This window comes from Rhipicephalus sanguineus, unplaced genomic scaffold (genome assembly GCF_013339695.2).
Source record: "Rhipicephalus sanguineus isolate Rsan-2018 unplaced genomic scaffold, BIME_Rsan_1.4 Seq601, whole genome shotgun sequence".
Lineage (NCBI taxonomy): Eukaryota > Metazoa > Arthropoda > Arachnida > Ixodida > Ixodidae > Rhipicephalus > Rhipicephalus sanguineus.
Window position 1 is genome coordinate 23,933 of NW_023615600.1, and position 25,539 is coordinate 49,471.

The 25,539-nt window shown below is 48.5% G+C and overlaps 1 protein-coding gene across 1 annotated transcript; it reads left to right on the forward strand.

The window, feature by feature from the left end:
- The first annotated feature begins 3,317 nt into the window (after nt 1–3,317).
- Nucleotides 3,318–24,517, forward strand: LOC119377885 (rho GTPase-activating protein 190-like). Its single transcript, XM_049411659.1, has 10 exons — nt 3,318–3,328; nt 3,933–4,122; nt 6,052–6,299; nt 7,288–7,639; nt 9,221–9,390; nt 16,396–17,266; nt 18,396–18,871; nt 19,508–19,680; nt 21,274–21,539; nt 24,280–24,517. The coding sequence occupies exons 1-10, from the start codon at nt 3,318–3,320 to the stop codon at nt 24,493–24,495; spliced, it is 2,973 nt and encodes a 990-aa protein (XP_049267616.1). The 3' UTR covers nt 24,496–24,517.
- Nucleotides 24,518–25,539: the final 1,022 nt, after the last annotated feature.

Consider the following 25,539-nt stretch of genomic DNA (forward strand, 5'->3'; position numbering starts at 1 on the left):
GTGCCCTACTTACCGAGAAATTAAGCGAAATGTATCACATGATGAGCGCCACGAGTGGGACATTTTCGAAGTGATCCCGATGACGTATGGAAGTCGGCCTACAATAAATCACTAGTAATCAAACTAGCAGCAGTAAAAAAAGAACCTTCCGAGCATCAAAAGACGTAATAAAATGCTGTTTGTTCGTTCCCGCTTGATTCATGAAAAAAAAAAAAAAACATCCGTGGCGTTGCCATGGGGAACGGCGCGCGTGGTTCAAAGGTTCCGTTTTCGCCGAACTGCGCCTCGCCCGTCTCAGTGGTAGTTTCGGGATCGCGTACTGCCCGCGTGTGTTTTGCGCGCTCGTGAAAGTCGCTCTGACAGAAAGTTCGACAAAATGCCGCATGAGCTTCGTCGCCCGACACCGCACTGCTGGTTTCCTCGCTGCTTTCGGGCTCGGGCTCGGGAGAGTCGCTGCCGAGGCTGCTATCGTATAGTACGCAATGACGCCGGCACTACGAGCCCTCAGCAGCATACCGCGTTCATCGGGGCTCAAGTCGCTGAATTGGAGCCCAGCGTCGCGAGCCAACGTCTCGTTGTCAAGTTCTCCGTCCACATCTATTGCGGCGATTGCGGCAAGCTTCGATGGCCCGTTGTTGCTACTGTGGGTCCCGCTGCTTCCGCACTGCTGCTACTAGTGTCGGCGGCCGCGCAGTAAAAGCGGGCAACGTTGGGCACGGCAGCAGTGACGTATGAGAGTCGTATTTTCAGGCGGGAGATTTGAAGCGCGCTAACGCGATGCGGACCACTAAAAACGTGATTTTATTTCAAAATAAGCACTTCCTTGGCACAAAAGCAGCACTACGAGGTTTCTGGACCGCTATTTCAACAATCAACGTCGACTTAATATTTGCCTTTAGTGTCCCTTTAAGCTGCCAAGTTCGAAGCTGCAGTTTTTTATTCCAGCTACTGAGGCCACATCTTGTTGGTGGTGAAATGCAGTAACAGCGCGATTTGAATTTGCTGTGGATAACTTGACCTAGTTGCCGTCTAGTATATATTATGTAAATGACTCCTTTGTTTCTTTACCCCTCTTTCTTTCTCCCTAGTTTCCCCATCAACGCTGTGCCATGTTCCCCTTTGGGCTTCAGAAATAAGCATCTTTTCCCTCTCAGTCACTACTACTACTCTATAATGGTCGCAGAACAAACAACTTAGCCAGTTGGTCTCGGTTCATCTTTGAATTGACTTGTACAGCATGACATTTTGTGGTCAGTTTTACGGAGTTAGTCAGTTGTACTGTTATTGCTTCTACTTTAGCATAATTTGGTAGCTTGAAATATTGATTGTCGAATTTTTAGGCATTACTGCTTAGTAACGCTTTAGCCTCAGCTCTCTTCTACAGGATGACAACTTTCCCTATAATTAGTTCAACTTTCATCGCTATACAAACTTATTTTGTCACCCGTACCTGCCCAGGACAAACTGGCATTAGATTTGTATCCCTTTTGTTTTCTCAGCTGGGCCTTTTGGGATGTTTCCCAAAAGGAGCAAATATAGTTGCATATTCAATTATTGGCTGAATATTTATTTGATTCACATTATCCCCTTCAGGCGTGAATTATGATGGACTGTTTGAAAATGTGTCAAGTCCACACAACACAATTTTAAGGTGCTTAATATTATATCCCATGAAAGAGAATGTGGTAGTATGCTGTTTTGTGTGAGTTTCAGTAATTAATCGTAATTAGCATGTACTTAAATATCTCATTATTCTGCAATCAGCCATTTTCCCTTTTTGCATGAAAAGAATCAAATCTTAGGCTCAAAATGCATGCCATATTTGGTTTTGATTGTATTCGTTTAGAGCAAATAAAAATAATGCTCTTGACATTGGTCCTGGAAAGCTCATGTCGAACGATCGTCATACATAGTAGTGTCGCCAGCATAACGATCCTCTGAAGCAATGGGCAGCACAATGAAGTTAAATGAGCGCTAGTTGTCCACTCGGGAAGTGTGTTCAACTGTGCACACTGTGTTTCAAGCCACTTGAAGAAACACGCGATGCGTGACGCACCTCTGTAGTTGATGTGTACAGTTGTACATGCCGCTGCTGAAGGGGTTATTTCTGAGCATGACACTTGATAAGATGGGGATGAATGTTTAAATTTTTTTTGTGTGTAGTTTAGTCTGGCACAAGCCCTAGCACTCACATAATCCACAGGAAAATTCTAAAAACAACCGTTGGAAAGAGAGAAAGAACCTCAAAACTTTATTTTATTTTAGTAAAAATTTTTTTTTTGTGCTGCATACCTTGGTGAAAAGTGGGCAAATGCTGTGTCATGCTGCAACCACTATTACGTAGACATATACAACATGTCCAAACATAATTAGCCTCTGCAGTCCCACGCTGGTATCCCAAATTCGGCTTGAGAATGGCCAAGGTGTTCTTAAAGGCCTCATACGCCAACACGTTTCACCCACTGCTAAACTACAGTAAACCCGCACGTGCTTGCATGCGCCCCATGGATTGTGCGGTGCCGTCTGTCAGAAGCACGACAAAACGCCGAGACAAAAACCAGCTTGTCTATAGCATTGTTAAAAAGTGGAACGTGGACCATTGACGGTCTGAGCTTTTGCTTGGTTGTTTTTACCAGAAATGCATGAATGAAACCAGCTAGTCCATGGCAAGGAAGGAATCTCTGTTGCTGTTTTATATTTATTACAATGGCCAAATTGTCTTATATGTCCCCCTAATACGTTCTTATGTTTTCTTTGCGGTCCTTGTTCATAAACTGATGTTGTACATTATGTATTTGACTATGTTATTTTGTATTTTATATTATTTGTTGACATGATGCCTAATCTGTAATCAATGCCTGTCTGCCCCTCTCCCACGTAATACCCTCATAATGAGGGCCACTGTGGGTATTTAAAAAACATCAACGTAATTTCTAATTCTTTATTGAACTGCACTGCAGGAACAATCTGTGGCAAATATTTGCAATTTATGTACTATCTAAACCTTTAACCATCATTTAAAATATCGAACTAGTAGCAGCAAGGGGGTGACTGTGGGGCATCACTGCATCCAAACATACTAAATTAATTCTAGGCGCAATTCTCACAGTATGAAATGTGCCAATTTAGAGCTAAGCGACGCACATACTTTCGTGTCCACCACTGTCAGTTCCGGTTACATTGGTATATTGCCTTGTACGCTTACATGAGAACTAACATCACCTCTAGAGGCCAGATTTGTAGCAACATAATGAGGTTATCTGGAGTAGTTGCACATACCAGTAGCTCTACTTGGGGTTTTAATGTTGCATTTTATCATGCGAATGCTGTATGTATGCACACTGCATGAATGGTAATAACCCTTTGCAACACTGTGTCCTCATTTGGAGACGCGACTTACTTTTGCAATATCTGTGCACTGTTGGCAAGGGAGAGACTACAAACACTGAACTATAATGGTAAATTTAGCATTCTCGTTGCCTAAAGTTCCTCTATATCACTTCTGGAGTAGATATTTTGCTACCCATGATAGCTTTGGTGAAGACAGTGACGTGTTTGACAAGATGTTGGACGTGGAGAGTTTTGGCAGGAATTTCAAAATATTTTTTTAGCTTTTTAGGAATGCTCGCTACCAGCAGATAACTCTATCACGTGCAATTTGAGTAGGTCGTTGAATTCAGTTATGAAGAAATATAACATTACTGACTGTACAATAAGATGATATTAATGTTGTAATTACAATAAATTGCTGTAAATTGCACTATAATTTGTACCAACACTAGCACTTGCTTTAAATTTGGTCTCCAGGACCTTGGCATCAAATTGTGTAAATTTCGTACAGTTACAGATAGTTGATCATAATGCGTGTCGCAAAGAGAGAGACAACGTTTGCAAGCTTTCTTACTTATCATCTCCTTGTTGTTGCCGTGCAGGGGCCAGGTACCCCTGGTGGAGACGTCAGCCCACGAGAACGTGAACGTGGACCTGGCGTTTCTACTAGTGGCACAGCTGGTCGACCGGGGTGCCAAGGGATCCAGCCGATGGGCGGGGCGGGTGCCATCGTTCCTCGAGGCCAGCCGGGCACGCCGTGAGGCCCTCGATCAGGCCACCGACGCCTTTCAGGCAAGTTCAATAGGGTGGCTTGTTGGGCAAGTTGGTATATAGTTCTAGGTAAAGGCTCGTTCATGCCTGCGACCAGCACCAGTTGCGTGACCAACTTATTCGTGAAACGACTGGTCGCACACGGCTGCTTTGGTCCCAAAGCAACTACTTTGGCTCAGTCATCGCTACTCGATTTTTCGGTTGCGTAAGTGCAGTCGTATACCTCTGAACCAATCAGATGCGCAAGGAACAGAATGTCAGCTTATTTTACGGGGCAATGGCAATGCGAGCAGACGGGAATTCTGTGAGGCGACGGGTATACAGTCGCACGCAGGTGTGAACGTCAGTTGCCCTAGTTGCTTTTCTGGTCGCCAGTCGCAGAAGGTCACGCGACCGGTTCTAGTCGCAGGCCTTTAAGGGAACACAAGCAGCACCAGAGGTAACTGCATAAAACAGAGACAGGAACAGGAATGATGCTGGCAACCTTCCTGTTCCTGTCTCTGTTGTCTTGTCTCGGTTTTTTCCCAGTTTCCTTTGGTGCTGCTGGCATTCCCTTTATCCAGGCAGTCCAGGCAGTGTCCAGAGGGGGTTCGCTCTTGCCTCGGTCAGGTCAAAGGCTCTGATATAAAATAGCTTGCAGCATTGTTGTCACAATCACATAGTACCCGCTGACTCTACCGAACTTCCTGTAAAGTTTGGAATTTCGGCTTAATTGTGCAGCTTTACAATGTTGTGTCATGGTTTGGGAGAATAAGAAATCGGTTTTGTAAAAAGAATGCTAAAAATTAGGGAGGGTGTGACATTTAAAGGGGCCCTGCAGCACTTTTTCAGCATGGTCAGAAAACGCTGCTGAGTCGAGGCTCCCGAGAACACGGGAGCCAAACATTATAGTGGAGCACGCGGCCTGGGATTTACAATAAATTCTCGAAATCGGCCAAAAATTGCTTCCTCTTCTCTCGGCAAATGATGCTATTCACTCGAAATCACTGTGTCATTGACTCAACTTCCACACCATTGGCTGATTCGAACATGGCGGTCTCGGTAGTTACTGCAGCCGCTGCTGGAGGCCGCCACTTGTCCACGCGGTATGCGATCGCACTGAAAGTACGCCACGCGTTCAGCAAAAGAAAAAGGGCTCAAGATCACGAGATGCACAGGACATACCTTCTTCCCCCGTGCCATCTCTCCCTGCTTATCTTCTAGCGCGTTCACTGGGACGAGAGAAGAGAGAAAGCAGTTACAGCGTGCTACAAATCTTTGTAACTCCGTTCGTACTGGACGGATAATAAAAACTTTTGCGGCGATCGATTCGTGAGGCAATAAGCTTCTTTAGTGAAGCCATTCCATGGCTACTTGGAAAAGTGTTGCAGGGCCCCTTTAAAGAAAAAAGAAAACAGTGCAAATGAAGTTTGTAGTGGACGACCTGGACCAAATTATGTACAGGGTTGTCCACATCTAAGTTGAACACCTCATTAGTATACAAAACCTCATAGAAGCTTATGCTTAACACACAATTCGGAAAATTATTATTGCGTTTATAGACACCATCATTACACGTCATATAACGGACATTTCCCTCGTGAAGTAGAACAAGTCTAGTTTTACCGGCTTGAATACTAATGAGGTGTTCACTTTAGATGTGGTCGACCCTGTATATCACCTTATAAGCTTTTAGTTTCGTGTAAAAGTAACTACAGTGCAACTTGGGGGACTGTGGGTATAAACTGTCTTCATTTGTTTCAAATAGCATTCGTCGCTCGTCTGTGCATATGTGTTGACTCTTGTAATAGCTTGCAGGAATTTGTCACTTAACACTCTGCTACAATGCAGAGTGATATGTTGCGTATATCATGTGCAGTAGGGTGTTGCCGTCGATATGTTTTTATGTTCCTTTTTGTATTCGCGATCATGCACCAAACCACTCAACTTCCTCGTTGTGCCCCTCTACAGGCGCTGGTGCGAGCCCAGGTGACCGACCCACGCGCACAGTGGGCCGGTTGGAGCCAAAGGCTGCTGGGAGCACCAGAATGCGAACGCTTCTGTTCCCTGTTTGGCCGAGCAGCGGCGCGGCTAGCCTTCGAGAAGCATGTGCGACGGTTACGGGAGGAGCACACGGCACGTCGCGTCCGGGGCTTCCTCCGGGCCCTTCCCACGGCCTTGGCCCAGCTGCTACCCAACCGAGATGCCCTGGGCGACAGGTGAGCACACACTACTTGCTGAGCTGTTACTTTCCAGTTACTGCTCTCATTTCACTGACGAGAAGGTGTGCATCAAATGTTGTCACTAGTGCTGATGTTTCGACGACTTTGTTTCGATAATTTCGGTTCCAATGACATTTTCTCGTTAGACAGGTTCTCATCATCTTGATCCTCCACATACCCCCAAACTTCGGTCTTGTTTGCACTTCTCTCATTTTAAAGGGCCCCTAAACCACTCCGAGTTTTAAGCCGAGAGAGTGGTGTCTTTCTCGCCTTCACTACCCTTCCTTCAGGTGCTATATCCTCCTCTCCACATATCTACGTAAAACGTGGACAATGTCAGCACTAAGCGTTGAGCCTATCAGGATTTCGCGCTTTTTGGCTACATGCTGTTATCTCCACATGCGCAATTGAAAATGCACAAATCGAAGTAAAATCAGTTGATTACGCACGATAGTCATGCGAGACAAAGCAGAATGGGCATGCGACTGCAAGGCAATTAGGGTAGGAGGCAATTGAAGACTGATATTCCTTGTGTACGGACCAGTTGAGAGAGCTTATATCCTCATGACGCCACGTGAACAGGCTGCTGGCGTCATGAATTGCGCCGAAAAGACTGGAAACGCCAGGGGAGAATAATGCGCTTGTTCTTTGTATTTTCAGAGGTTCTCTATCTGAAAGGTAGGTTTGTACACTCTGTAGTTTTATTGCATGCATCGCTTGCTGCCATGCCGTCCTCACGATCATGTTGTCACTTTGGCACAAATGGTTCATTGCTTGAAGCGCGCAAGAGTTTGATGTGATTCGATATATCGAATTCTGGCTATATCCAACTGTTGTGGGGTGCCCACACTGTTTTGATATATCGAGGTTCGACTGTACGCTTATAACAAAGGTGTTTCCGTGTTGGCTATTACACTGCCACGACAATGTTTCACTCTGGTGAAATTTTGTCTGTTTGCTAAACGACACCCCGCCCACGTTGCAGCGACTGGTCGACGGTGAAGGAGGAGCTTTTGCGGCCACATGCGGACTTCGACCAGTACTTTGTGGACGACGGGGGCGAGTGGGAGGACCGGTCGCCAGTGGACGACCAGGAAGAAGAGGAGGACGGCCGCATCCCGTACGCCCTGCTGACCAGGCACGAGGCCGAGGCCTGCTTCCAGGAGCACAGGGCGGCCCTGGAGGCTGAGGAGCGTCGCCAGGAGCTGCGTCGCCAGTTCCGGCAGCTGCTCGAGGAGACTGGCTATGTGACGCCCGGCAAGAGCCTGGGCGAAGTGCGCGTCCTTTTCATGGGACGCGAGTGCTATGAGCAGCTGCCCGAGGCCGACCTGCTGGAGGTGCGTGCGTCACTTTTTCATTTTTTTTTACAGTGAAGTTGTCGTAGTCTACCCTGCGCTGTTGTCGTAGTAGTAGTAGTAGTAGTAGCAGTAGCAGTAGCAGTAGCAGTAGCAGTAGTAGTAGTAGTAGCAGTAGCAGTAGCAGTAGTAGTAGTAGTAGTAGTAGTAGTAGTAGTAGTAGTAGTAGTAGTAGTAGTAGTAGTAGCAGAAGTACTTGTAGTAGGCGTCACGCAGGTCACATGACCAGAGGGGGAATGAATAAATAAATAATACCAAATGATGAAACACTGCTCGAAATGACAATGCTGTATGATGGTAATCATTATGCTCGAAATGATGATGGTGATCGATCACATACACTCATGCACTTTCAGCTTCGTCATCCAACGGTTTTCACAGCATGGAACTAGCTAAAAGATATTTCTTGACTTGCTGGGTCATGACAGATTTAACGTACTGGAATCAAATATCGAAGGGATGCTAATGATAAGTGTACTGAAACATTCTTCGCGCTAGTGTATGTGCATTTAGTAAGTTATTTGTGAAATAGCCCTTTAATATTTTGAGGCATGTTACAGACGTAGAACATTCTAGTGGAGGATGCGGCTGCAGGCAACATTGCGGAACCTCGTAGTAATGAGTAGCATGAAAATTGCACTTTAGATTGCCTTTGCCATCTAAAACTATGCCTGAAAATTGTTGATAACTGGCATGCTTTTAGCACTGGTATCAGAACTCTCCTATCTCCTGCATTTTCCACCACGCTGAACCGTGAATAATGTTTCAAAACAGCATATTCTTGGGCAAGTTGGTCTATTCATTTAGCATGTACACTTTCCTGTGATGTAAAATACAAACAACTATGCAGGTTGCCATGTGCTTCTTTCTTTTCTTTTAATGTGATCAGCCTTCACCCCCAAAAAACTGTTACCGCTGCTCGTCGCAGGCCGTGCTGCAATGTTTGGAAACTTTGCGATTGTTTCAGATTGTCCTGCTAAGATTACGCGCAGGACACGAGTAACTAAGTTTATTTTGAGCTAACATGACCACTAGCGATAACGCTGGAAGGTTTGGTAAGGCATGCATAAAAGATGACGCATTTCACAGACGAGCTGACTACCGACTGCCGACAACTGTGATCGCCGCTATCGGTTTACAGCGTGTATTGACTTTGACTTTTCATTTCCTGGGCACAAGTTCAACCATTAAAGAGTTTCGTCTTTAACAGTGCAACTGCCACCTTCTTCACCGTTACGACCGCGTGACAATATTGACAATATTTGATGCCCACATACGAGTACACATAGCAAACCTTGGATGATGACACAAACTTTGCCGTGTAGAACATTATGTAAGGAGAGGACAGTTGGTGTCTCAAATTAGTGTCCGTCACAGGGTGCTTTTTACGTATCTCTCCGCGAACGTGACGTTAGTCTGTGGATTGTACGTTTGCTGTGGGAGTATGCAGTTGTTCGTGACGTACTGCCTATCCTCGTGCGACGGCTCGTTGACGGCTGAGCACTTTGAAATGCCATAGCCGTGCACGCTAACATCATGAGTGCTATTCTGACTGTCTTGCAGGTGTATGAGGAACACCAGCAGGAGATGACAGAGCGTGCCAGGTGCCAGTTCCAGGAACTGCTGCTGGAGCACGCCGAGCTCTTCTATGAGTTTGCCAATGTGGGACCCGGCAGTGTCATCACCCAGGAGGACATTGCCAAAATCACCGAAGCTCTCCAAGAGGACTCCAGGTGAGCTTCCAGCCTGCACGTTTCAGCTTTGCTGGTTAACCTTCTGTATGGAATGCTCTGGCGGTAATTTCTTGCTCTTATTGCCAGAGTTCGAAATGCAGTATGCTTTGTTTCTTTTGTCTAAAACATGGGTTCTCAAGCTGGGTTCCCCGGAACCCAAAGGTTCCGTGAAGGTCATTCTAGGGTTCCTCAAGCGGTCAGAACAAATGCAGGGGTGAGACAGCTGCACATATTGCGCATTTTTGATACGATTCCGTTTTCCTGCGCCAAGCTGCTCCAAAAGCATAAAAATTGCAAAAATTGCGCCGAACTGCGCCGAACGGCCCCACAATCAAGAATTTTCAAGCCCGCGTCACCTTCAGCGTGGGAAAACGTAACTTTAGAAGCAGCGCCAGGGATACGTTCGCAGAACACGTTAACGCGCCCAAGCGTGTCCTTCTACGCGCCTTTGTAATAGAGGCTTCCATAGTGCTGTGATAATCGCCTCTGAGCGGTTGTAAATATGTGTAGTGTCCAAGCGGTAACAACGTAGTGTCCGAGGGGTAAGGTTTCTCTGCGCTCGCGACGCATTTTTGAAGGCGGTCCCTCACGAGGTGGCAGCGAACGGTGGCGCCGCGCGCTTTTGTTATCACCCATTAAAAGCGTGCGGTACACTTGACGCTATACGCCACCCGCGCAGCCGAGCAGATAGCTGAAGGCGCTCTATTTTAGGCAGTTTTCGAATAGCGTACGCTAAGTTAGTGTCAGCGTTTGCGGCCCGCTATTTCCGTCACTTAACGGGAGCCCGCAAGCGGTTAGCGTACGACGCATGCGCAGTTGTGCGAAAAGCCAACGCAAAGCTTTGCGTACGCTATTCGAAAGCTTCCTGAGGGTTCGCCCTTCAGGGAGGGCAAATATTAATCGCAGCGCCCCTCCTTCCGATTAAGTCAAAGTATGGGCGGCATCGACTTTGCCCCCCCCCCCCTTCGTGTGCACGCCTATGGGGGTGGTCATACTGGCGCGTTCGTCGGTGGCCATACCGCTTTTGTTCTTTCCTGATGTTACGCGCGAAGGCGTCGCCGCAATCGCGTGCTAGTCGGAATCATTCATTGACCGTTCAAAGACGTACTGCTATGTGACTATACAATTCTTGTGCAATCAGTTTTTATTGCGATAGCAATTACCGTATTTATTCGAATATAGGTCGACCTTTTTTTCCCAAAAATGTTGCCCATAATCAGCTATCGACCTATATTCGTGACCAAAGAATCTCGACCTATATTCGCGATCAAAGCGACCAAAAGCACCGCACCTATGGCGTTCAACTGCCGCGCCTGCTGTTCTTCAAGCAGTTCCTGCTACATACGCACATTATATACCATAAAATCTGGTATAAAAATCGTACCCGTTCGCCTTTTCCGACTAAGTAACTAAGAAAAAAAAGTTTGTGCAATAGCTGCACACCGCCTTTTCAAAGCCCCCGCGAAATGCAGCCGCTCCGCCATGTTTGCGCTGGAACCCGTGATTTCCCTAGGTAGGCCGTGAAGTCCCTAGCCCCCTAGCCGTGCTGCCTGCCGACGCGCAGCCAGCGCAGCCGCACTGGCACTGGCCTAAGGCCTCACTCTTTGTTTGTTGTTTGATCTGACGTGACGGTTCGCATTTGCAAATGCGCGGTTGGACGGTGTCACGTCGGTAGAGCTACACAGCTGACTTCAAGCGTCAAGTGATACTTTTTGCCGAGAATTCCAGCAATTGTGCCGCTCAGCGTGAGTTCGACGTAAAAGTTGATTGGGGGTTGGCGGAAGCAGCGGGACCGACTGTGCGCGTGCGATGGATAGCGTCGTGCTTTTCGCGGCCCAGCAACTGGCAGGCATGACGCTCTTGAAAAAGAACTGAGGTTCCGGGCGTCAAGGAGGCCCTGCAGAAGGCCAACAGACCTGGTCGTCATACCGCTAGGTATGACGTCCCGGCTACATTAAGGACCGGGTGGCGAAGAGTTACAAAGAGTGGCTTGAAGGAGGATGCTGCAATGACACCGACGGGACGCCGCGAGAAGGGCTTCCCTCAATGAAGTTGCGACGTGGGTGAAGGACGCGCGGAAAGACTTGCCAGCGGAAATTATCGTGACTGGCTTTAAAAAGTGCTGCATTTCCAACGCAATCGATGGCAGCGAAGTCGACGTCATTTCGGATGCCGAGGATGCCTGCGAAGAATCCGACAACCTTCCTTGCACATCTGACGAACATGACACTCCCGGCAGCGACTAGAATGCTAAGTTAATTGTAAATAAAGGTGTGCTATGTTTCAATTTTCCTGTTTCTAAAAAAAAAACATTGGTCGACCTATTTTCGAATATTTTTTTTTATTTCTCGTAGAGCGCTATAAGTAGGGGTCGACCTATATTCGTGCCCGACCTATTTTCGAATAAATACGGTATATGGACAGTCTCGAGGGGTTCTTGCCGTCGCCGTCATGTCCTTCCGGTACGAAGTCCAAATTGATAAGATCCCCCCGCGAATTGTATGTTCTACAGCGGGTAAAAGCACGCGAGCAGAGACGACGTACGCGGCCGAAGCAAACGAGCCGGCCCATTGCCGTCGCTCGGAGGCTGCATGCGATAACATCACCCCGCTCGGAAGGCCTGCCGTCGAAGCAGAGAGGAAACGCCCCGCCCGTTTTTAACAAGCCTTAAAAGACACGAAGACGCGAGGGGGGGGGGGGTGGAGTGTCGCGCGAGGAGCAACTTTGAACTTTGCGCGGTCGCGATCACTGGCGCGCGCGCGCTATCTCGAAAGCCATCACAACGGGATTTTTCTTTATTATTATTTGAGAAGTGTGATGTTTTTTCTTTTCTTATTTTCAAATGTAAAGTGAACCTACTTGGAAAAACTTTTTTTTATCTATTTCATATGTTGTTACCAGGGTTATATAAATTGCGTGGTTTGTAAAAAGGTAGTGTAGTTCATACCTGGCAATAATCTGTTAAAAAAAGCTTTCTCCAAAGGCTCTTTGAATGTTATGTGTATTCTAAGCCGATTAAAATATGTGCTTGTTCCTCCAAGTTACTACAAATTTGTTTTTTTCAAGCTCCAAAAACGACATAATAAATGCCGCTAACTGCTCCCAAACAAGGTTCTCCTGCTCCTAAATTGAAATTTTGCTGCTCCCAAAACTGCTCCCAAATCGATTTCAGCCGTCTCACCCCTGCAAATGCGACCCACTGTCGTTTTACCGCCAATAGCCCTTCATTATTGACTTAGACAAGGACATTTGCGCTGCGTTTTGTATTTTATGAGGCTATCGCACGCTGGATTCGCACATCGGCAGTGGTTATCGAGGTACCCTTGTGGTAACAGTACTGAAGCGCACCATTAAATTTTGTGCGATTTGCGGACCAGCAGTGACAGAGTTCATGGAGCGCTGACAATTCATGCTCGTAAGCGCAGTTCGTAAAACGTGTGCGGGAATCAGTTCGGTAATTCTGCTAGTCGAGATACGGATATTGGCTGTTCAAATGACAATAGAGTATTTAGCAGTGACGGTAATACCGTACCTTATACAATACACGATAAAAAAAATGTTTTAGCTGTGCGAGTTGCTCGATGCGTATCTTAACGTGATACCCATCATTACGCGCCACCGTTCACATGGCACAGTGAGCACGCAACGAGCGCTTTGGTGCGCACTAGATGCATCGCCGGTGGCCTACACGAGTATTTAGGCTCACCGTATTTACTCTAATCTAACGCGCACCTTTTTTTCGGCAAAACGAGTCGAAAAATCGCATGCGCGTTAGAATCGAGTACCGAAAAAAAAAAAAAAACTCTGTTATCATATTGCCACTGGCATTTCAAAATGGCCACCTCCTACGCATTCTGGTCATTTCTGTCATTTCAGTTCGTACGTGTGCTGAGGAGTTCGTCATCCCGTTCTGCGTTCGCATCGACGGCATGGAAGTGCCCACTCCAAATACTCGACGAGTGCATCATGATGTCGCATTTAAAATAAAAGTTATTACATGTGCAGAGACGGACGGAAATCGGGCCGCATCGCGGTCGTTCGGAGTTGCCGAAACGTGCGTGCGAGACTGACGCAAACAGAAGCAGAAGATTGTTTTACAGCAAAGCTTCACGAAAAAGTTTCTGTGGACAAAAGCAGGGCCGGTTTGCCGAAATCGAAGAGCGTTGACAGCGACAAGGAGTTGTCCGACAGCGACGAAGACTGATCCATTACGCGAGTCGTATCGCCGCCGTAGTGGTGACAGTTTCACCGGCAAGGCCCGCCGTTTGACTTTGTGTTTTCTTTTTTTGAAACTTTAGTTCTTTAAAACCCAAATACTTGTTCTTCTGAACGTGCGAAGGTGGACTCCTACGGACTTCTTTTGTTCATTTCTCTCACGAAAAATGGGCGCGCTTTAGAATCGATGTTGTACTTCTTTTTTTTTTTTGGTCGCGGAAAACGGGTGCGCGTTACAATCGAGGGCGCGGTAGAATCGAGTAAATACGGCAGCCTTACGACCGACGTATATACCGTATAAACGCGTGTAAGGGCCGCACCCCGTTTTTTTGAAGTGCATATTCTAAAAAAAAAAATCCGCGTAAGGGCCGCACCCACACTTTCCTCAACCAATACGTATTCAAAATGCGCGCACGCGTAAGCTTCTAGGCGTAGTCGATAGATGGCGCAAGGAACCGCAACCATCATCATCGTCACCAGAGTGTATATATATATATATATATATATATATTTGGATTTTATTCGTGTTAAGATGTTCGTGAAGTGGGCTAAAAATTTTAACTTTTGTATTAGTATTCATAGACCCGCCAACTAAAGGTTAAAGCAGGATTTTTTCTTTAGCTTCTCACATCTCTATACAAACGCGCTATCGGCGCTATCCATATCGGCATTAGCATCACCAACTTTGGCATGGCGTTCGCGTTGTTCGGTTTGTGCCATGGTTTGTGCAGTTCAGCCAGCCATTTGCTGTAGTTTTCTGCACTGTTCGATGACCTTCGTGCTAGCTTGTTTTCTACATGGCGTTCACGTTTTGGCAAGATGGGCAAGTACCTGAATAGCTACACTGCTGGCTATAAGTTGAAGGTGATCGAGTATGTTCTCGAGCATGGGAAACGTGCCGCCGGCAGAAAATTCGACGTTGACGAGAAGTGTGTTCGACGTTGGTGTGCTCAAAAAGAAGCCTTGCGAAACACCAACAGCACTAAGCGCGCTTTCCGAGGAGAGCAGTGAAAGTTTCCCGATTTGGAAGAAGACTTGCTCGGCTATGTGACTGAAGCGCGGAATGATGGTCTTGCACTCACAACGGACATGCTGCGTGTGAAGGGACTAGCCTTGGCGACTGTACTTGGGTGGATCCTATCTGCGTGGAGCTCGGTGTCGACGGACATTGTGTCCCGAAGTTTCAAAGTCGCCGGGATATCTAACAGCTTGGATGGCACGGAAGATGACTGCTTGTGTGGTGACGGCGCTTCGCAGCACACAATCTCATCTCGGACTCCAAATCTGAGGACTCGCCGAGTGACGACGATTGAGCACGTATGTCGCAAGAAATGTCGTTTACTGCAATAAACGCTCTTCGTTCGCTAACTGGTGCGTTTTTACTTTAAAAAAAAATGTCGCGTGTATGGGCCGCACCCTGAAAATTGGCCCTCATTTCTTGAAAAAAAAGTGCGGCCCTTACACGCGTTTATACGGTATGAACATTTCGCAGTGTGGTGGGTGCCTGCTTTCTTTTTGTTTTGCGAAAAATAAAACAGGCTTTCTGTATGTCCGGCCCTTTGCTTCCATGCAGTACGCATGCAACCGTGCTAGGCCACATGCGCAGTTAACTGAATGTGCTTATCATAAGGGTTGTCAGCGATTAAACCGCACTGGTGCGTTTGCCACCTGCCGCCATCACGCCTCCGTGCATTTAAATAAACTGTAAATATACGGCCGCGAACACATTGCTTGTGGCGTGCGGTGCCTGAAGCATGCAGTGTATGGTCAGCGGGCACTTTACGCTACAGGGAGCCTAGGAATAGTAAGTCTGTTGTCACGAGTGACACATCAACAGCATTGGCCTTCGAGGCGAAAGATAACAGGACAGTGCAGCGGTGTTTTTACTGTGGTTGAGCGCATCGAGAAGCGTCATCACTCATCTTCTACCCCCACTCTCCAATGTTCACGTACTGAAAGTACACGAAAAAATTAGGGGTTCTCTGGCACTCTAGAAAAGCCATGGGGGTTCCTCAAGGCCAAACAGCTTCAGAACTAGTGGTCTAAAAGATTGGGTGTACATTCCATTTTTGCGTAGTTCTGATGCACTAGCGTCATATTTATTTTCTGCTATGGACCGGACCCGATGACGTGATACAGTAGGAAAAAGTCTTCCAAGTGAGTCTGTGGAGCATTTAGCTGTCTTTTTTTTCTGGCTTGTCTAATTCAACCTACTAGACAATTCCTTCTGGGTCGAATTAACGGAGGTCGACTACGTGAACGAATTCTTGAGCTACTTGTAGAAGAAGAACTGGAGAATAATTGTGAGAATTTGTTCTGTAGATGCACCTTCACGTAGCCACTGCACAGCTTTTTTTTTTTTCATGCATCCATCATTGCAGGAAATGTGAAAATTGGCAGAAGCCTCGAAGGCCATTTCTCTCAATTCCATGGCCGTTAGAGCAGCGCTGCGAAAACTGCATATGTGCAGCTTCACATTGCTGCTCGGAGAAACATACCAAGTGGATGTTGCTAACGCAGGAAGATTGTTAGGGGACTGAAATCTGTCGCTTCCAATATTTTAGTTCAGAGTTATGCATTTACTTTTTTTTCCTCCTATGCACTTGTCTATTTTTTTCTGCTTTGTTTATTGCCAGAAAAGAGGCTTTGGGCAAGAGGCATCGTGAACCAATGAAAGAAAGCGAGCATGAAATTCATATGCACCAGGTGTTCTCAAAGGCAGCTGTGATGAGTGCACAGTGCTCTTCAAGGTGGGGCTAACCGGTTCTCTGCTCTGTTTGACACATCTAGGTACAAGACCCTGGACCGTCTGGACCAGGAGCGAATGCTCATGCTGCTGCGGCACTTGGGCTTTGTGCACGGCCCCATGCGGGAGCATTGCCCGGCCAACCCGCACTGCATGGACGCCATCATTGAGCAGCTCCTACGCGCCCACCAGGGGGGTGGTGGAGGGGGCGCATGGAGCCCCCTGGGGGGCAACGGCCGCCTCCTGCAGCTGGTTGTGCTGGGCTCTGGGGGCGCTGCCCAGCAAGTGGCGCAGGCCATGCGCGAGGCTCACGGGGCTGCCTTTCGGCTCGACGACAAGGGCGCCCAGTACGCGCTCGACTTCCGGATCGTCGACGGTGACGTGGGCCTGCCCCACAACTCCTTCCGCACGGACCTGCCGCACGGCTGCCTCTGTGTCTACTCGAGCCAGCAGAGCCTCGAGTACATCCGTGAGAGCCTTGAAAAAACCCTGCTGGCCAACCTGGAACAGGACGACCGGCTGCCCTTCCACGGGCTGCCCCTGGTGATCGTGTACGCGGGCCCCGCCGACCCGTCCTTGCGCCAGGAGGGCATCAACCGTGCCAAGAGCCTGCAGTGCCCCTTTGTGGACGTCGGGGGTTTGGACCCCGTCCGGCTGGAGCAGGCGCTGGCCGCCCTGGTGGAGAGCATCCAGCGGCGGGCGGGCCGCCTGCACATCTACCAGTCACTGCCCCCACCATCCGAGGGGGGCGCTTCCCGACCCGACCTGCGACTCCTGCTGTGCATGCTGTGTGGGGACCCTTACGCCCCGGAGCATGTTTTGGCCCCCCTCCTGGCGCACCCGGGGTCTGTGGCCACAGGTCCCCACTGCCTCAGCCTGGAGACCTTCCTGGGCAGCAGCAAGCGCTCCGTCCAGGTACGTGCGTCCGCTACAGTGCGTAAGCTGAGATTATCAAGAGCAAGAAGTAGACTTGGGAAGGTCATGCTACGCATGCAAGTTTATTTAAATATAGTCGCCGACCGATAAATCGGACACCGACAATTCGGACATGCTCGGTAATTCGGACAGTCGCGCGGCACTGCCGATGATCCCATAGAAGTAATGTGTAAAGACGACCGATATTTCGGACAGCTGCGAGATCTACATTTGATAATCTGGACCCTGTCCGAGACTGTCACGCACGCCGAATCGCCAGCCATTATCTCCTCCGGCACCCGTACCATACAAAGTATGGCTTCAGAGATCAAAACGAAAGCTAATTGGTGATCTATGAGGCTTTATTTCAATTGCTACTTTATGCCTCAGAGATTTGTAATTGGAAATGCCAATCTTGGAGGCACTGGTCAACTGTGGGAAATCGTATCGACATCGCGAACATCCTACATTCCGGTTCCTGTATCCCCGCACTGCGCTGCTATTGCCGCCATTCTGTCAAATGCATCTGCGGTAAAGCGTTTTGCGCGCGTTCATTTTTATCTTGAGACTTGCTTTATTTTACGCTCTGCTGTCTCAAAAGATTTAAATGGCGCCAACGGTGCCCTCACAGCCAACGCCGAAGGCCGCGCCGACGACAACGAAACACAGCAGATACAGTCAACTGCCGATTTTTCGGACATGCTCGAAAATTCGGACGCTTTCGAGAATTCGGACTTATTTACGTTCCCCGTGGAGTCCGAATTATCGGTCGTCGACTGTACTGCATTCAGCCAGTTCTTACCATGATTTCTTTCTGCTCAATATAATGCAGAGCCTGAGTTCTGTATGTGAGCCAGAGTAAGCATATCAAAGCTGTTGCTTCAGAGCGACGATAGAGGTGAAATGCCAGTGACGAAGCCGATGGCATGGTAATGAAGCAAGCGACTAATTTTTTTTAGATTATCGGAGCTTTATATAGCGCCTTGCCAGCAGTAAGCTGACATGCATTTGCTGGTGCATACAGCCTCCCCATATGGCAGGTGAATGCGTGCTCCAGTGCAGCGGGGCTAGAAGACCTGTCCGTTGCATGCCACAGAACCAGTCAACACAAGTCGTCATATCTGTGCAGGTGCGGCTGGCGTCGTACCATGAGGCGTCGGCCTACCGCGACCACTTGCTGCACGGCTTTGTGCTGGTCTACTCGGCCCAGCGGCGGGCTTCCCTGGCCACCCTGAGCGCCTTCGCCAAGGGGCTGGCGGGCATGCCCATGCAGATCGTGGCCGTCACTGAGGCGGCCAGCGCAGCCTCGGCCTTCTTCTCGAGCGAGCTGGCCCAGCAGCTGATGCGCGACGGCAACGCCCTGGCTGACCAGTTGCAGGCCCACTTTGCCACCTCGTCTACGGCTGCCCCCCACAAGGGGGCCTTCTACCAGGCCTTCTTCAAGGAGGCCTGGGAGCGCAAGCCGCAGGTGGAGCGCGCCTTCTACCGCGACGAAGACGATGAGGACGAGGACGACGATGAGGAGTCCCCCGAGGGCGGGGCGCCACCAGTGCCCAGCCGCCAGGAGTCGTACCACCTCACTGGCGGGGGAGGACAGCACGACGGGTAAACACCACTTTCACTGGCATCCTCTGTGGTGACAGAGTGCGGCTTTGATTCCCTATTTGGATGAGTATAATGTAATGGCACTCATTTGCTGTGCTTCGGCTGTTAGTTAATTTGGCTCTCAGTAATTCTGGAAATTGGTAAATCCAGACTTGCCTTCTGGTCAGTGAAAGCATGGTTTCATGCGTCGAGCTCTTATTCGCTTGCATTTGGCTGGACATTGGTGTGTTGTATGCGTGCCATTGCTAGAGATGCAAAATAGACAAAGCGGCACTATCGTCCAAGTGAATTGAAAGCAATTCTTGCTGTAGTTATCAGAAACCATCATACAGCAACGACAACAGTGCTTCACACTCTTATTCTTACACTTATTGCTTTGCACATGATGGCTTTGGTCCCATCCATGCCTTTGGGAAGCAGAGTTCTTCAATCACACAAGATGCCAAACTCCCTTATGCGCCGTGTATCAAAATACAGACACTCCATTAGCCAAAATTTTTGAGGTATGCTGATTTTGGCACCATCTGTAGGTGGAAGAAAAACAAGCTAATAAATGTCATTTTCTTCATTCGGTCTTGATAGTGCAATGACGCTCCTGCATAACTATTCTAACCACAGATGCTTTACTTTCTTTAGGCTGTCGGGTGAGGGCCTGTACGAGCAGCTGCCGTCGGAAGGGGGCTCCTCGTCGTCCCCCCCTGGCCGGGGGGGTGCGTCCCTGAGCAGTGACAACGAGGCGCCACCCGAGAACGGCACCGACCACCTGGTGCGGCCCTCCCAACTGCGCAAGCGCAGGAGCCTACAAGCCGGTACAGGACTGCATCACTCTGCCTTGGTGTTGTACTACAGTAGAATCTCGTTAATTCGGCCCCCGTTAATTCGGATAATTCGTCATTCCCACACCCTCCCTTCAAAAATGCTCATAGCCCAATGGCAACAAACATTCGCTAATAGGACGCAAAATTGCACGCGCACTGGTTAATTCGGACTGGAGGCAAGCCAAAAATGGCGAAAATGAAACTGACACTGTGTCTCGGAGGCCATAATATTTATCGCATTGCATTTTCTTTGCCACACATGTGCAAACTTATGGTCTCCGAGTTGGGCTCCCGCAGCAACGGTGCGCTGTCGATGCCGATCGCGGAGGCCAAGGAAAACCACATCTTTTTTTTCGCATACTTATGAAAGGGGACGCAAGGTGGCATTTTGGAGCACGCATCGTCCTGTCTTCGGCGGAGAATGGATAACAAAGAAACATGGCCTCTGACGGATAGTGTGCAGACCTGCAGGCGTCGGTTGTGCTTTTTTCTCCTCTTCGGTGCGTTGTGACATATCGGCGTATCGGCAGTGTCGATAACAAAGAAACAAGGCCTCCGACGATATGGTGTTCCTTGGCCTACTTCCCTCCGAAGTGGAGCTTGCAGATTATGTTACAATTGATGATGGCGTTGTTGTCGCCGGTCACTTGAACGATGATGAGATCATCAGGGCTGCCCTCGGTGAGACGGATGAGGCGTCTGACGAAGGTCCGTGCGATGAACTACGCCCGGTGCATTGTACCGGAAAAGAAGCCGAGGACGCTCTCGTCGTTCTAGATGTCCCAGGCAATACTCTTGCGCTAGAGGGTTTGTCACATGCCCGCAAACTAGTCTTTGCCGCCCAGCTGTCCACAAAAAAACAAACGAGCATCACGGACTACTTCTCAAAATAAAGGTATGCGATAAAGGAATTGAAAATGTGCGTTTTTGATATGCATTCGTTGATTCGACATTCGGATAATTCGGACATTTTTTTCACTCCCTTGAGATCTGAATTAACGAGGTTTTACTGTATACTTATTTTGAGATTGCTATTTATGTGGCTGGTCAGATACCAAACAGCACCTTTCTTGGTGCCTGCTGTACCACGTGGGACTTGGATGTCCCACGTACGCCACCACTAAACTCGTAAATAACAAATTGCACTTAAATAACTACAATAAATCAATTGAATCTTTTTAATAGTTGTGTAATTGTTTAATTATGTTTTATTTTTATCTGGCAAACCTCACTAGTTCACTTAGTGATACTTTTACAGTGACCAACTAAGTGTAACCATTTACTTATTGGTGAGACAAGCTACAATAGATGACACAGCTTAGACAGTGCGTGAATTTAGGAACTGAAGCAGAGCACTTGGAGTCATTCCTTGCAAAGGCCCTGAGGTTGCACATGTTCTGTCATTCTGCGAGTCCTCTGGGAACACACAGCTGGCCTTTCATCACAGATAGGCAGAGACAAGCTCCAGCCTTCACTTCACTGCACAAAATTTTGTGACGCATAACATAGGAGTGTCGACACAAACTGCGGCAATGCGGCATGCCAGGCGACAAGTCTCAAAGAGTGCAATTTTCTTGCGTGCAGAGCTGTACCGGCAGCAGCCGTACCCGAGTTCAGATTCCCTGGAGAGCCGAGTACCACCGGCTCCGCCCACCCTGGTCACCTTTGGCGGAGGAGGAGGGGGACCCTCCCCTTTATCCGCACCCCCTCCGCCGCCCCTGGCCGAGGCAGCGCCACGCTGTGCTCCGCCTCCGCGGCTCTGCACCACGGGTCGACGGTCGCAGTCGCGGGATGCGCCCCCTCCGCCCAGCTTTCCAACAGCTGGCCTGCGCAAGTCCAGCAGCCTCAAGGTGAGTATCTTAGAAGCATCGTTGGTATTGATCGGTAAACAATAGTGCGTTAGTGCACACTTTCTGCCACAGCTTCGCCTAAGCAACCAAATTTATTTGCACTGAAGATACAGATGAAAAGAAGTTTGGGCAGCTTGCACCAGTGGTTCAAGGCAGGACTAGCAACGGTGCTTGTGGCCGACCTAGATTATTAGCTAGACCTTAATTAGCATGGTGTTAATTGGCACTGTCTTAACTAGGAAGATTCTAATTAGCGAGGTCTTACTTAATTTGGCCTTAATTAGTGCTGTCTTATTTGGCAATGCCTTGATTAGTGTGGTCTGCATCAGCATGGTGTTAGTTTGCACGATCTCACTTACGAAGATCCTAATTAGCAAGGTATTAATTAATGTAGTCTTAATACCATGGCCTTAATTCGCAAGGTCCTCTCTCTCTCTGCTAGAGTGCCTGGATAGCTGAATGCCTAAATTAAACTAGCTGGTCTGACTGTAGCAAGGCTGGACAGTTTCTTGTCTATGCCGGACGGACTAACGACAACTCCCCTGTGATATACAGGTGCCGTAGAATGCCTAGTTTGAGCAACAGCTGCCACGGTGACCCAGTGGTTACAGCGCTTCGGTCATCTGTGCGGGGCGGGCCTCTCTAGACTTTAACTTGTACCGAACTATAGTATGCGAGAATTGTTCAATACATTAATTGTTAGAATAGTTGTTCAGCATTTCATAACTTATTCTTCAATATTCAGTTCGGTTTTGGCACTGTTTGTTCAGTTTAAAGAGCAGTACTGGCTTGCCACTACTGTAACGTGATGTAAATACATCTGAACTTTAAACACATTTTCAAACAAACTGAAGATATTTACTAAGACACCCAATGAGCACTCTTTTGTTGAACATATTTGCCTGCTTGCATCACCGTTGAGACTTTTATGGGAATCTGAATTAATCGTGCCATGCTACAGTGGATCTGTTTGCATGGAATTAGTACACTCAAACTTACATGTAATGAACACAGATATAACAAATTATTGGTTATACAGTCGACGACCGATAATTCGGACTCCACGGGGAACGTAAATAAGTCCGAATTATCGAATGTCCGAAAAAACGAATGCGTCAGAAAAAAATACTTTTATTGACACTTCAGGGTCCCGGTGGCCGAAAAAAGTTGTCAATGCGCTGCTGCCCGCACTTCCGCTTACGTGCAACCAAGTCCGCCTGTATCTCCGCCAGTGTGATGTGATCGCTGTACGATGACGAGCTGGTTTCGTTCGTGAAGGCAACGCGTCTGTGCGGCGCACTTAGCGGTCGCACAAAGAGGCAGCATGAATGGCGGCGCGGCGCGTTTGGGTTCTCGCCTATTAAATGCGTGCACTACGCATGCAACTGCCCCAGGCCACATGCACTATCAAGCAGTTGATTGAAGATGCTTATCGTAAGGCTTGTCAGCGATTGAGCCGTACTGGCGCGTTTGCCACCTGCCGCCATCACGCCTCCGTGCATTTTCACTGCTTATCCGCAAAGACATCGCCGCACGGCGCCGTGATAGCGGCCCCTTTGAATTTCCGGTCCGCTTCACCCCATAACACTTCGGCATCGCGACAAAGTTGACTTTTGGACTCTGCTACTGTCGTAAACAAGTCTACTCGCGAAAGCGATAGTTCGAACCTACGAGATGATAGACGCGGCAGAGGTGGGGACTTCAATTGCCTTTCGGACCTGCAATTTGGGCAGAAAGTCCGAAAAATCGGACGCCGAAAAGTTAGAGCGTCCGAAATTTCCGACGTTCTTGACCATTGACGTCTATGGGGTTGGTGACGGTGCCGCGAAAGCGTCCGAATTTTCGAGCATGTCCGGAAAATCGGGCGTCCGAAAAATCGGCATTGACTGTATCTGCCGCGTTTCGTTGTCGTCGGCGCAGCCTTCGGCGCTGGCTGTGAAGGCACCATTGGCGCCATTTAACTCAGATCTTTTGATACAGCAGAGCGTAAAATAAAGAAAGTCACAAGATAAAAATGAACGCGCGCGCAAAACGCTTTACCGCAGACGCATTCGACAAAATGGCGGTGATAGCAGCGCAGCGATACAGGAACCGGAATGTAGGATGTTCGCGATGTCGATACGATTTCCCACAGTGGACCAGTGCCTCCAAGATCGGCATTTCCGATCACAAATCTCTAAGGCGTAAAGTAGCGATCGAAATAAAGCCTCATAGATAAACAATTAGCTTTCGTTTTGATCTCTGAGGCCATACTTTGTATGGTACGGGTGCCGGAGGAGATAATGGGTGGCGATTCGGCGTGCGCGACAGTCTCGGACAGGGTCCAGATTATCGAATGTAGATCTCGCAGCTGTCCGAAATATCGGTCGTCTTTACACATTACTTCTATGGGATCATCGGCGGTGCCGCGCGACTGTCCGAATTACCGAGCATGTCCGAATTATCGGTGTCCGATTTATCGGTCGGCGACTGTAGTAAAGTAGATAAAAAATTGTCTTGTCATAGATACAGTGTTAAGAATATACGTTCATAACGAATTTTCGGATATAACAAACTTATCGTCGTGTCAGATGCAAGTTCGTTATAATGACGTCTGAGTGTAGTCTTACGGGTGTGTCTGACGTTTTATGACCACGTTGATTTGACATTGCTACACACAGAACTAGATTGCGTAAGAGCCCTTATGTCAGCATGCACGAGTCAAGGGGAGGTTGCTTATCGAGGCCTTTCCCTGTGGCAGGCATCGTACGGACTGGGAGTGGGTCGCGCGGCTCCCGTCGTTCCACCCGTGGCGCCAGTGCCCACCGAGGAGCAGGACGCCACGCACTCGGACAGCATCACCGACGACGACGACACCATCTCCTCGTCGGGTCTCAGCGGTGAGTGTTTGTGCAAGCGTCGGGCAGAACTGTGCCCCCTATGCGTCAGGCTTTGCGTGTGGGACTGTTGGTCCTAAACCAGCGAGAGGGTCACAACAGTAGGTGAGCGTGGTATGGAGCAATGGCACGAACCTCATCATAGAACAAAAGAAGGGGCGTGGATCTAGGGCTCGCGCTACTTATTAGACTACACCTAATGAAGACAACTGACAATTATGCCAAGGAAGGTGTAAGGGGCATTATCCGTAGTCCTTTTAACTGCAGTTTAGTAATTATGGTATAAATGTGAAGAAATTAAAGTGGAAAAAAAGACAACCGCCGGTAGGAACCGATTCTACAACCTTCAGATTACGCACCAGATGCTCCAGCAATTGAGCTATGGCACCAGTCAGCCTCCCCTCCACTTTTCTGGGTATTTCTGTGCATCGAAACCTCGGAATTTAAGCCAGCGCCACTCGTAGCCATGATGGCAAGTGTGGAACACTCTTTCTGCCAGCTGGCATCACGCAACAGGTGGTAGGTTCGGCCCCTACCAGCGGCAAGTTGTCTTTTCGTCCACTTTAGTTTCTTCGCATAATTATATAATTACATACCATAATTACTACACCACAGTTAACTACTACAATGTCCTTCCTTGGTTTCATTCTCTGTTGGTTTTGTTAGGTAACCTCATGATAGGTGGCTTATGCATTTAATGGCATTATCATTTGTATGGGTAGGTAAGTAGGTAAGAAACTTTATATTTAGAGTCCATCGAGGAATCACTGGCCCGGGCTAGGCCTCCAGGAGCCGTCGTCCGGGGAACATCGTGTGGCACGTGCATTTTGTAGTGTGCACGTACCTCACAGGAGTACGGCCACTAGCGTGGGTTCGGACTTAGCGAGCCACAGGGCCGCGTCTGCCGTCGCCTCGCGTGAACTAGCGCGCCGCTGCACACGTACGTTCAAGCGCAAACAAGGCGCCGAGCGTAGCGCGGCAAGTACACAGTACTGCTCTCGAAATCCGCAACACTTTATTGCCTGCGGCAACACCACAAAACGCAGTACAACGCCCGCTCCCAAAGGCGGCGGGAGAAGCAAAACAGGCTTAACCACGCCACGGGCGAAAGTACAACACAAAGG

Coding starts and splice junctions, on each gene's coding strand:
- LOC119377885 (XM_049411659.1), top strand. Junction 4,123..6,051: donor AGGCCACCGACGCCTTTCAG/GCAAGTTCAATA, acceptor GCCCCTCTACAG/GCGCTGGTGCGAGCCCAGGT. Junction 21,540..24,279: donor GCAAGTCCAGCAGCCTCAAG/GTGAGTATCTTA, acceptor TCCCTGTGGCAG/GCATCGTACGGACTGGGAGT.